The 11,342-nt window shown below is 43.1% G+C and overlaps 2 protein-coding genes across 2 annotated transcripts; one reads left to right on the forward strand and one right to left on the reverse strand.

Moving 5' to 3' along the window:
* Window positions 1–5,757: 5,757 nt before the first annotated feature.
* LOC115397090 (lens fiber membrane intrinsic protein-like) lies at window positions 5,758–6,461 on the forward strand. The gene is made up of 3 exons (XM_030103261.1): window positions 5,758–5,911; window positions 6,165–6,299; window positions 6,400–6,461. The coding sequence occupies exons 1-3, from the start codon at window positions 5,788–5,790 to the stop codon at window positions 6,459–6,461; spliced, it is 321 nt and encodes a 106-aa protein (XP_029959121.1). The 5' UTR covers window positions 5,758–5,787.
* Window positions 6,462–7,062: 601 nt separating this feature from the next.
* Window positions 7,063–9,228, reverse strand: LOC115396947 (free fatty acid receptor 2-like). The gene is made up of 2 exons (XM_030103034.1): window positions 9,059–9,228; window positions 7,063–8,114 (listed from the first exon to the last, which is right to left on the reverse strand). Exon 2 carries the CDS (start codon window positions 8,105–8,107, stop codon window positions 7,196–7,198), a length of 912 nt encoding a protein of 303 aa, XP_029958894.1. The 5' UTR covers window positions 8,108–8,114; window positions 9,059–9,228; the 3' UTR covers window positions 7,063–7,195.
* Window positions 9,229–11,342: the final 2,114 nt, after the last annotated feature.

Genomic DNA, 11,342 nt, shown 5'->3' on the forward strand with positions numbered 1-11,342 from the left:
CAGGCTCCCAGCTCCGCAGCAGCTTCATGAATACAGACACCCCGTACGTCGTTAGATTCGTCTGAGCCAATAGAATGCAGCGGGGGTCACCGACATGTGATTGATAGCTCTGTTAGCCAATCAGAACAAGGAAAACACCGTCATGGCGCACACAAACTTGTGTGGCACTGACCAATCACAGAGCTCCTTGAGGCTAACTAGGGGTCAGTTTTACGCCCGGATTGACGTCAGAGAATGCTAGGTGGCTAAGCTAAACGATCCCGATGGACAATAACAGCATAATTCGGTCTCGGCCAAAAGTCCAGGTAAGAGGCGATTTTTTTTTTACCGCAGTTTGAAAACGCGATCTTGCTGTTGGCTGTTTTAGTGGCATTTTCTGGCAGATTCTGTGGTTTTAGAGGACTTTGAGTGGCATGGTTGTAATCAGCGGAGTGTCGGCTCTCGTCTGAGAGATTGTTTGTGTGAATTGCATCATGTTTCATAGCGCTACAGTCAATATTTCGGCGAGTGGGTTGACACGGTCACGAATATGGTTCATAATTCATTTAGTTCGTGTTTGAGCTGTGTTTGGGGTAGGGCTGCAGCTATCGATTATTTTAGTAATCAATTAATCTATCGATTCATTTGGTCGATTAATTGATGAATCGGATTTTATATATGTATATATGTTTTTTTTTTTACATTTCTTTTTATTTTGGAAAGCATAAAACTCACCATGGACAAAAAAATTAACTACTATTAATGCTTGCAGTAACATGTATTAAACTGCACAGGAGCACTCATTGCTAGGATGAACATTGCACTTTAAATTCACAAATTATTTAAATAAAAGATAAATAAAATACCTGAGAGAGGGCTAAGGCCTTACCTTCATTATAAAAAAAATGCACATGAAAGCTGATTATTAAAGAGCACTTCAAGTACAGCAGGCATTATTCTGTATTATCAGACAATTCTTATTGATATTAATTTGCCATCTGTCTTGTGCAAAAAAACAAACAAAAAATAATAAAATTCAGCCTGAGTCCAAAACAGCACATTCACCTTTTTAAACTGACAGCTGCCCTAAAATTTTAAAGTGCATTCGAGTGCAAAACAACAATTTCAGAATACAGTCACTTTTTTTTTTTTTTTTTTTTTTTTAAGCGTCAACATGGTGCTGTTATAATATGGCAGCTCCGCTTGGCAGTGCAAACTTTGCACCGAGCTCTTCCCTTTTTTTCATTTAAAGTTGTCCCAAACTTTTGACATTTTCTGGCGTTTTCTTTGTTGTGCTTCCTCCTTTTCGCCAGCATGTTCTTCATTCTGCTCTTCAACGCCCCGATCGCCGCGAAAACGCGTCTGACTCGTCCGTGTCTCGTCGCTGGTGGAATGCGCGTTCCCATTTGTTTTCAATTGACGCAATCGCGGAAAGCACTTGGCGGTGTGAACGCAGCTTATTATCCATTTCTCGCGTCGTTTCACCGCGCTGTGCTCCACCTGCTTGCTCCGACATGTCCGTGCGGCTTACACTCTCGTGCGGAAACATGCTGCGCTTTAGTTCCGGGCGCTACACGCTAGCGGTTTTACGGTAGTTTCACTATACACAATTAATTAACGAATCCTCGAAGCAACAGAATTTAATTCGAAGCTTTTTTATAATCGAATTATTCGATTTATTCGATGAATCGTTTCAGCCCTAGTTTGGGTTGTGTAATAATGGCTGATATATTCGGTTAGCCCAGGTTCTGCTGTTTAATTTGAGGGTAAGCATCATGACATTCTGTCAGAAAAAATGCACATTATTAGACAATCTCTGAAATGTTTTCTGTCAGGCCCCCAGGGGGCGCTCGGGCTTAAAGGGTTAATTGGCCGATAGCCCCCCCCCCCCAAAAAAAAAAAAAAAATTCAACACTGTTGGAAATTAACACTCTCTGACTTCATTAACACTACTGAACACTATCCAAATGTATGAAATTGCAAAGATAACATAAAAATCAATATATTTAATTGACATGGATAATTTTGTTACACTTTAATATAGGGGGGTGACTTCACATTTTGTGAATGATGATACTGTATGCCATAAAAAAAATAACACTAGTTAAACAAGGCATATAGAGTGAAGGGATTTGAACTTTGATTTTCTCACCCTCCCATAAGCTGTAACCTTTATCCTTAACTTATGTCTTAAATACTCTAAACACTTGTGTTCTTTATCACTACTAAAGAATAGTTTGTTTTTTTAATTAGGCTATCATTTTTGAAAGAATAAATTCGGAATTCATTTCCAAAAATATAGCCTATGTAACCCACTGCAGGAACAGTAAAGTTTTCAATAGCAAAGTCACTATAACCTCCATAATATCTGTGGGAAAAAAATCGGGGGGGGGGGGGGGGGGGGGGGGTGTGCAGGGGTGCACTGGTTTGTCTCAAACAGTGGCTAAAATTGCCAAATTTTAAGATTCATGGCAAACTGAGATGAACTGACTTCACAGACAGCTTTCTTTCAACGAGCTGTTAATTGTTAGCTTAACAAGCTTGTGTGGTTGTGTAAAACTTGGCTGTGGAAACGTCGCTGTTTATGCTGAAATATTATGCATAATGCACGTTTATGCTTGTTGAACAGGTGGAACTTATTTCCTCCACAAAGGAGGTTGTGTATGTTGACTTTCAACTTGTGAAGGTTTTAATACACTTGCAGTGATCGTCGTCTCCACGTCCTTCTCCTCTCTCTGCTGCCGCTGCGCTGCTCGCTCCGTCTCTCTCTCTCTCTCTGTCTCCTCCCCCCCCACCCGCCTCCCGTGCGCGCTGTGTGTGCAGAGCATCCCCTCCCCTCTGTGATCAGAGACACAGAGAGCAGCAGGCGAGGGAAGGAGCAGTTAGCGCTGCCGAAAAAAAAAAAAAAACAGCCATCGGCCACTATCGGGACCATTTGCGTTAATTATGATAGTTTGTAAAACGTCCTATCGGGCCGATTGATCGGCCAAACCGATGAATCGGTCGACCTCTACTTTCTAGAGGGTAGTTTACGACAGTCCATGCCGACTAGACAGGACCTTGCACGACCTGTGTGGTGTGATAACAGTCATTACGTCAATCAAACTGCCAAATTGGGGCCGAACTGTCTCCTGTCCTCTTGACCTGATGTTAGTTCCCCATTCTGACCAGTTTTCACCAGATACTCGCAGGCTTGTGGTTTCAACATTGGGACATTCAGTTCAACAGTTTAACTATAGTGACCTTTCACATACACTGGTTTCAAGACACATAAACAGTATAAAGGATATCATAATCACAGTTTTATCAGTTGCATCAGTAGTATATATAAGTAGTAGAATCACAGTTCAATCACACATATTAGTAGTATATTGTCATGGGTGCTCCCTTTAATCGACCTTTAATAGTTCTTATCTCCATCAGTTTTTTTTTTTTTTTAATTTTTAATCTATTTATCCTATTTATTCGTTCTATTTTATTATGTACTTCTAACTTATTTGACTTTTTTTTTTACTTTATAATCTTATCTTGCTTATTTTCTATTAACTTTGTATCATGTCTTTTTACGTTCTTAGCTGTTTAACTCCAGTGTTTCCTGAGGGGGGTCCTTCACACCGGGAGTTGGTCCCGGTCCAGTGCTGGGGTTGCTGTGCTCGAGTCCTCTGGCCACGGCTGGCCTGGGGGTCTCTACACTTCGGTGTGCGGGTTCCCCTTGGTCGGACGGGGTCGGGGGTCGGGCGCTGGGGCCCCAGTACTAATGACCTTCGCCTTCTCCTGGTGTGGACGGCCCCACTGGTAATGTTTTCCCATGATGCTTAGTGCCATACCATGTCTCCTCTGCTGTGCGAAAATTTTTTTGAGTGTGTGTGTGTGTGTGTGTGTGTGTGTGTGTGTGTGTGTGTGTGTGTGTGTGTGTGTGTGTGTGTGTGTGTGTGTGTGTGTGTGTGTGGTGTATACTGATTGATGGTGCAGTTTTTATTCTTTTGTTTTTATGACTGTTTTTACTGTTCAGCACATTGCGTTGTTTTTATAAATATGAAAAAGTGCTTTACAAATAGTTTGATTTGAATGTTGGTTGACCAAAAGTCCCAACCTGCTGGCTTTTGTCTGGCTCACACAACTTTAGCACCAAAGCCAGGCAATTCAATTCAGCTTTATTTATAAAGTGCGAATTACAACATAGTCATTTCGAGACATTTTTACAGAGAAAACCCAAAAGATCCACATGAGCAAGCATAAGTGACTGTGGAAAGAAAAAAAAAAACCTCTTAAAAGGAAGAAACCATTGCAGCACCAGGCTCAGAGGTGGCAGCTTTCTGCTATTCTGGTTGGGGTGAGGGGACAGAAAGAGAAGGAGATAGGACAGGCAGGTACATTTCTTGTATCGACATACATTTTATGCACGTATAAACAGAGAGTACACAGTTTGTCTCATTAGATCAATGGATCAACTGCGACTGATGTTCTGTTAATCATCCTGTCATCCAGTTCCAAAATCATCCAGTCCCTGCTATATTGGTGAGTAACTTCAATGTTGTCCCATCTGTTAATGACAAAGTGGAGATGGTGTTAGAGGCTGATCTGATCAAGGTTCTTTCTCTTCCCTCAGGTCTGCAGAGGTACTGCTGGGAGTCGGACCACCCTACTCTGCGGCAGTAGATGTTTTGTTGCTGGAGTGCATAGTCTCATCTTTGTACTTTGGTGCACTGGTCTGTCCTGCCAAGTGTCCACCTGAAATGGTAATTACAACTAAAATCTCCATTGGGTTTGAAATATAGTATAATACACAATGAATAAGTGAGACATCCAGAAGAAATGGGACTTCTGATCAGACTGATGTTCTCTATGAAAGCTGAGGTACTCAGACCAGTGTCAGGGTCAGATACCAACGTGACGGACAAGTTGATTGAAATCAGGGATGTTTTGAAATATATTGGCCAAATACTTGAACTATGCAATGTAGTTTGACTAAACAGGATTTGATTTTCACTCTTCTCATTGAGCTCAAGCAAAATGATTATTTCCTTCCGAACAGATCTGTGGAGAACTTCAGTAACTCCTCAGTCTTCCCTGGAGCTCCTTGGCCTTCTCTGCGTTTTCTTTCTCCACTCCTGCCACCCGGAGTCCATTCAGCACCGACTGCAGGGCGTCTGCATTCTTCACTGAGTCCATCTGGTCTCTGTCTACCTGAATCTCCTCCACCCAGTCCAGGTAGGCCTGCAGCAAACCGAGGTCATCCACAAAGTTTGCAATGATCCTTAGATCCGGCCGGCATTGTTCCAAAGTGAAGCATTGGATTTACTTTGACTACTTACTTCCCTCAGTACATAAATAATGTGTCACATAAACCATGTAGCTCTCGTAACCCCACTTCCTCAACCTATTCAAGCGTGATATCAGCAAAGCTATTAATGTTTTACCACAATGAACACTGCCATTTCTAAAGAAACATCATTTGTCTTTCAGCAATGATGCAGAACACAGTTCAGTTACACAACATATAGGAATGATGTTCTTTCAGTTGTGTGTTTTTTTTTTTTTTTTTTTTTAACAAGTCTTTCACCTCTGGAATACAGTATTTATGTGAAATAATAAATTTTTCCACCCTTGGAATCATAGCATTACTGCAGTGTAATAAACAAGATATTAGATGAGTTTTTTAGTGTCATTGAATCCTAAACTCACTTTAACTCCGTCTATATGGGTTTGTAATCATCTATCGAGCTACTTCCTGCACATACATTGATAGTACTCTGTCTGTCCTTGTCGTATTCGTCCTCAGCCTACTGGAACGCCACTCGTGCCTTCATGATCCTGTCCGCCATGTCTTGCTTCGCTGGCATCATTGCGAGAATCCTCTCATTTGCCCACTTCTCTGCTTTTGAGAGGTTCAACCGCTCATTCGCCGCCGGAATCATGTTCTTTATTTCAAGTGAGTCATGGAAACAGTGACCATTCAGTGCCACATTTAGTTTTTGACTCCACATTAACCATGAATGTTGTATCGGAGCAGGTAAGTGGGTGGATGAGCCCCCCTCCACAGAGCCTAAATACTCCTAAGGTAGTAAGCTGACCAGCGGTTACACAGAAACCAAGTTACATAACAAAGTTAAATAAGTTTTTTATGTGAATATTACCAGAGAGATATGAAATTCTAACATGTCATTTTCTGTCAATCACTCCAGCTCTCTTTGTACTGCTTGCAATGGCCATTTACACCGGGGTGACAGTGAATTTCCTGTGCAAGCGCTTCGGTGACTGGCGTTTCTCTTGGTCCTACATACTAGGCTGGGTGGCACTGCTCATGACCTTCTTTGCAGGTTGGTTGATAAACACACTTGACCTCTCTGTGGGAAACAGAGATGGTCTGATCACCACCATAAGCTCTAGTAACAGTGAACTTTTGTTTGGTTTTTGCAGGTATATTCTACATGTGTGCCTACAGAATGCATGAGTGCAGAAGAGTGGCTGGCCCACGTTAAGCTACAATGGAAATAATGTGGGAAAGTCACAGAGGGTCTCTGTTCACATGCAAAAAGAAACAACATGCTGGCAGTTAATAAAAATAGGAAATTTGCATATGTGCTCCAAACGAGATAGATAGAGATAGATACTTTTATTAATCCCCATATGGGGAAATTCAAGGGTCATTCAGTAGCAGCACATAAAACACGACAGAATAATAATAAATAGCATTTAAAAACAACAGAAAAAAAAGTAGAATCCCATGTATAAACCCCAGCACATAATGTTACATTAACAGTGCTCATTATACAATCGAATGGCAGCAGGAATGATTGATCTCCTAAAGTGCTCGTCCTACAGCGCACTGAGAGGAGACGGCCTGATCTGTGGCTCCTCTGAGCAGACAGAGTCTCATGTAGAGGGTGCCTGGTGTTACTGAGGATGGACATTAACTTTCTGCCCATGCACCTCTCCACCACCGCCCCCACAGTGTCCAATGACCCCCCAACCACTGAACCAGCCCTCCTAACCAGTTTATCCGGACTTGTGGTTTTGTGTTACAATTTTCAACAGATGTTTGGAAAAGAAGACAGGATTAGGCTACATTAAACCCATAAAGGCATTTCAAAGTTTTATTTTTTCCAAAATGAACAACTGAATGTGTACATATACAATTTATGATCTTGTAATTATTTGCACAGAAACAGTAACGCCAAAGCTTGATATGCATTCACAATATTTAAAGGATCTTTTACTCATCGCCAGACGTTGTGCATGGCCTTTGCTGATCTGGAACTACTTGTCCAGCTCTTCTGAGAACGAACCCTCGACTAGTGCAACGAAAGGCAGAGGAGGAAAAGTAAGAAATGATAGGATCGATACATGTGTTTAAAGTGCAGAGCAGTAAGGCGTAATCCCTCCAGCTTGGGCTCACACCCTGTGCGTAACCCCATAAATGAGAGAAGCTATACGGCAAAACGCAAATGAAGAAGACGGCAAGGGTCCCCAGCGCCATGCCTATGGCCCTCTGCTTCTTCTGACTGGATATCCTGGGGCGGCTGTACAGAACCACGATGCAGCGTGTGTAACAGTAAAAGCAAATTACTAAAGGGATAAGGGAAAGCAGAACAAACATCTCCAAACGCACTGGTAGAAGGACCGTCAGCTGCTCTTCTGTGAAGTCTGCGTAGCACACGTGAGAGTTATTCCTGGATGGGTGGTGCTGGGTGATGAATACAATGCTGCAATGAGCTGCAGAGGTCAGCCAGATCACAATGCCGATCACTACCGTGTACATGGGTTTCTGCAACCTGTGGTAGGAGACTGGGTGCACGACTGCAACGTAACGAACCACGCTGACTGCTGTTAGGAGCAGCATGCTGGTATAGATCGAAGAGAAAAAAACAAAGGCGGTGATGGAGCACATGAAGTTTGGCAGGGTCCACTCCATGTCAGAAGCAGCTTCGTGCATTTTGAGAGGGAGGATGATCAAGAAGAGCAGGTCAGAGACGGCCAGGTTGAGCAGCAGGATGTCTGTCGGATGTGGTTTGGAGTGGATCTTTGAACTGAAGGCGAAGAGAGCCAGGAGATTGGCAGGGAAGCCGATCAGGAAGGAAACGATGCTGACCGCCAGAATGATCTCGTTCTTTACAACAGGATCCATACCCAACCTGGATTGAAAAAGAAAAAAAACCCACAAACATAAATGAAAATCTCTGTTTGCATCAACAGTTAGCGGGAATAGGCTACTTTTCTATTAATGCCTTTGGGATGACATAAAATGAAAACATCACTCCGATACTGTTTTATCTAAAACAAGGAATAGTACGTCTTGGAAAATCCAGCAAACACAGGATTTTGGGAACAACAGCAACTCGGCCACGAAGTGGTCGCCCATGTAAACTGACGGAGAGGGGTCAGCAGTTGCTGAGGCGCAGGGCCGGTCCTAGGCATAGTCGAACTAGAAGGCCACCTAGGGCGCAGTGTCCGGGGGGTGGGGGGCGGCACGGTCCACGGCCGTAAAAGGGGCGCCCCCACGCTCCATGTTCCGTGTGAGCACTGCTCTGGGCCGCCCCACTCTGTGGCGCTCCGTCGCACCACACTGCTCGGCATCACTCGGGAAATTTGAATGCTTCAGGATATCAAAACATTTTGGACAATTCCATGCTCCCAACCTTGAGAGAACAGTTTGGAGCGGGCCCCTTCCTCTTCCAACATGACTGCACCAGTGCACAAAGCAAGGCCCATAAAGACATGGATTACGGAGTCTGGCGTGGATGAACTGGCCTGCACAGAGTCCTGACCAAAACCCGACAGAACACCTTTGGGATGAATCAGAGCGGAGACTGAGAGCCAGGCCTTCTCCACCAACGTCAGGAAAGGGATGGCACTTAACTTCATATGTGAGTCAAGGCAGGTGAGCAATTACTTTGGTAATGTAGTGTATGCAAAACTGTCACAATTATACATTTTAAAGAATCATTGAAAAATTCTAACCTGCGGTTTTGTAGGCATTAATAACACCTCACCTATGTTTGTTGCAGTCACATTTTATACTCAAATCAGATAAAGGTTTATTACAGTTTAGTCTTGTAATACAAAAATATTAACTTACCAATCAGTAAAAGTTAATCAGATCTTCGGGCTTGAACACAACTAATCCTCCTTCCTGTTCCTCGCACAAAGGACTGCAGGTTTGTAAAGTGTAAGGCTGATATAAAATGTTATGTCCCAGAAGCAATTTGCATTCTGTGTAGTGATAACCAAAATGCAAACAAGAGCTGATGTTCACTTCTTTCTGGTGTTTGTTAAGAAAGCATCTCCTCCCACAAACTTATCTACGTGAATTTATTCTCAGCCTGAAGATCTCATTTGCATTTCATCCTGTCGTAACTCTGCATTTGATCACAGTGACGCCTCCCCTGAAAGCTCACAGAAGACGTAGTCATCATTACAGCTGAAATACTTATCAGCAGTCAATTTGAAGACACGTCTTTGGGTTTCTAACCTCACATCTGTTTTTGTTGCTTGTAAACACTTTGACCAGTGATTTCCTTCCTGTAGCTCTGTGACTCCTATTAGAAATACTCCTGCAGTTGTAAATAAGTACGAACCTCTGTGTGTTCACAATGCCACTGCCACAGTCCTGATGCTGTCTTTGGCTTCAGTCCTCTTTTATCTTGTAATTTTCTTTTCCAATCACTTCCACATCATCAGTACAGTTCTGAAGTGCCGTGGTACTTTTCATGTATTTTACCTTATATATTGAGGTACTGTCATTAGTTGGCATTTGTTGTGTTGCAGCTAGTGTTGTAGTCGAGACCACCTAAGCCGTGACCTGGACATGGCCGAGACCACAGTGTGTCGAGACCGAGACAAGATCAAGACTTTGAGGGGTCGAGACCGAGTCAAGACCAAGACCAAAACAGATCGAGACCGAGACAAATCTAAATTTTACTGAACCATTTTATTCAATGCTTATTCATTAGTTTTAAGGTAAGTGTAAGATTGCCTGTAATAATCTTGTCTGCAACTAAAGAACAATTCAGAACGTCTCTTCAATACAGCATTGTCTTGTTATTAGCAGCTGGGGAAACCTGTCTCTGTAACCCCGATTCAGAGACACACTAGAAGACAACAGAAGACAGATCGCAGCAGATCTTCCTCTCCTGATCTTCTCGTGTGTGTGTCGCTCTGGAGCAGAACACACACTAGAAGATTCTTCATCAGAGAATCAGCTCCTCACTCTTCCAAATCTCGTGTAGCCAAACGTGACTTTGTGCGGTTTCCCTTCATTCCTGTGTTTACATTCATCTCCACTTATAATAATAAGGGGAGAGCTCATTCCTTCTGTACATTCATCATTCATTCATATCGGCATCGCTCTGTCACCCCCCCCCCCCCCCCCCCCCCCCCCCCCCCCCCCCCTCCCGGGACTGTGAGGACCCTGTCAGAAAATGTTCAGTGCAGAAGAGGAAAACATAGTTTGAGATAATCTTATGAGTGTGTGTGTGTGTGTGTGTGTGTGTCTGTGTGTGTCTGTGTGTCTGTGTTTATTACTTTTGACTCCAGAAGTGGAACAAATTATTAGGAACGGTCTGTGATGAATAAAACCTACTTTTTTAAATCACCAAAATCTTAAATCATTCTTTTTGTCCCCAGACTAGATGGTTTAAACCAGAAAAAACACGTTCAGATTTGATTACAAAAAGTTTCATTATACGTCGCTTTGTCGCTCTGAAGGCACGGAGTCCTCGGAAAGTCCCCCCCCCCCCACCTCTTCTTCTGTGACGGTAAATAATTGAGATGAATTAAAACATTGGGATTATTGCAGGACTGGCGGCGATGCAGAATGAATCAGATCTGGGTTTGGGTCTGAATGGAAGAAATACGGTTCATCCAGGAGCGATACAGTTATTGAAGATTAACTACTAACCTCCTGCACTGTTTAGGAGCTCTGGCTTTTCTTTTTCGCTGTCATATAATGAATATATTTCACTGATATATATTCATGTCTCCAGCTCTGACAGCTGAGACGGGATTTTTTTTCAAAGCAGCGCATTAACACCTGGTGAGACGGAACTGTTCAGCCAATCAGGGAGCTCTATTCTGAGGGTGTGGACAGGTCTGCTCGGAGCTGATCGGCTCCTCTCTCAGCACCACACACACCACAATATTTGCAATCAGAATCATTAAGCATGTTCATTATCTACGATCTGCCCTTCCGACGCCTCCCGAGTGGCTCCGACCGGAAAAAAATCTCTCTGAACACACCGTACACCACACGAAGCTAGTACCCGAACTTATTTGCATATTTCTGACAATCAGATCTTGTCGGCTTCTATCGGGAGGAGAAGATCAGAGCAAAATTCAGCCTGATCATCCTGTAGTGCAGCGGT

This window comes from Salarias fasciatus, chromosome 11 (assembly GCF_902148845.1).
Source record: "Salarias fasciatus chromosome 11, fSalaFa1.1, whole genome shotgun sequence".
Taxonomy (NCBI): domain Eukaryota; kingdom Metazoa; phylum Chordata; class Actinopteri; order Blenniiformes; family Blenniidae; genus Salarias; species Salarias fasciatus.

Coding starts and splice junctions, on each gene's coding strand:
- LOC115396947 (XM_030103034.1), bottom strand. CDS start 8,107: ATGGATCCTGTTGTAAAGAACGAGATCATTCTGGCGGTCAGCATCGTT.
- LOC115397090 (XM_030103261.1), top strand. CDS start 5,788: ATGATCCTGTCCGCCATGTCTTGCTTCGCTGGCATCATTGCGAGAATC. Junction 5,912..6,164: donor AATCATGTTCTTTATTTCAA/GTGAGTCATGGA, acceptor CAATCACTCCAG/CTCTCTTTGTACTGCTTGCA. Junction 6,300..6,399: donor GCTCATGACCTTCTTTGCAG/GTTGGTTGATAA, acceptor TGGTTTTTGCAG/GTATATTCTACATGTGTGCC.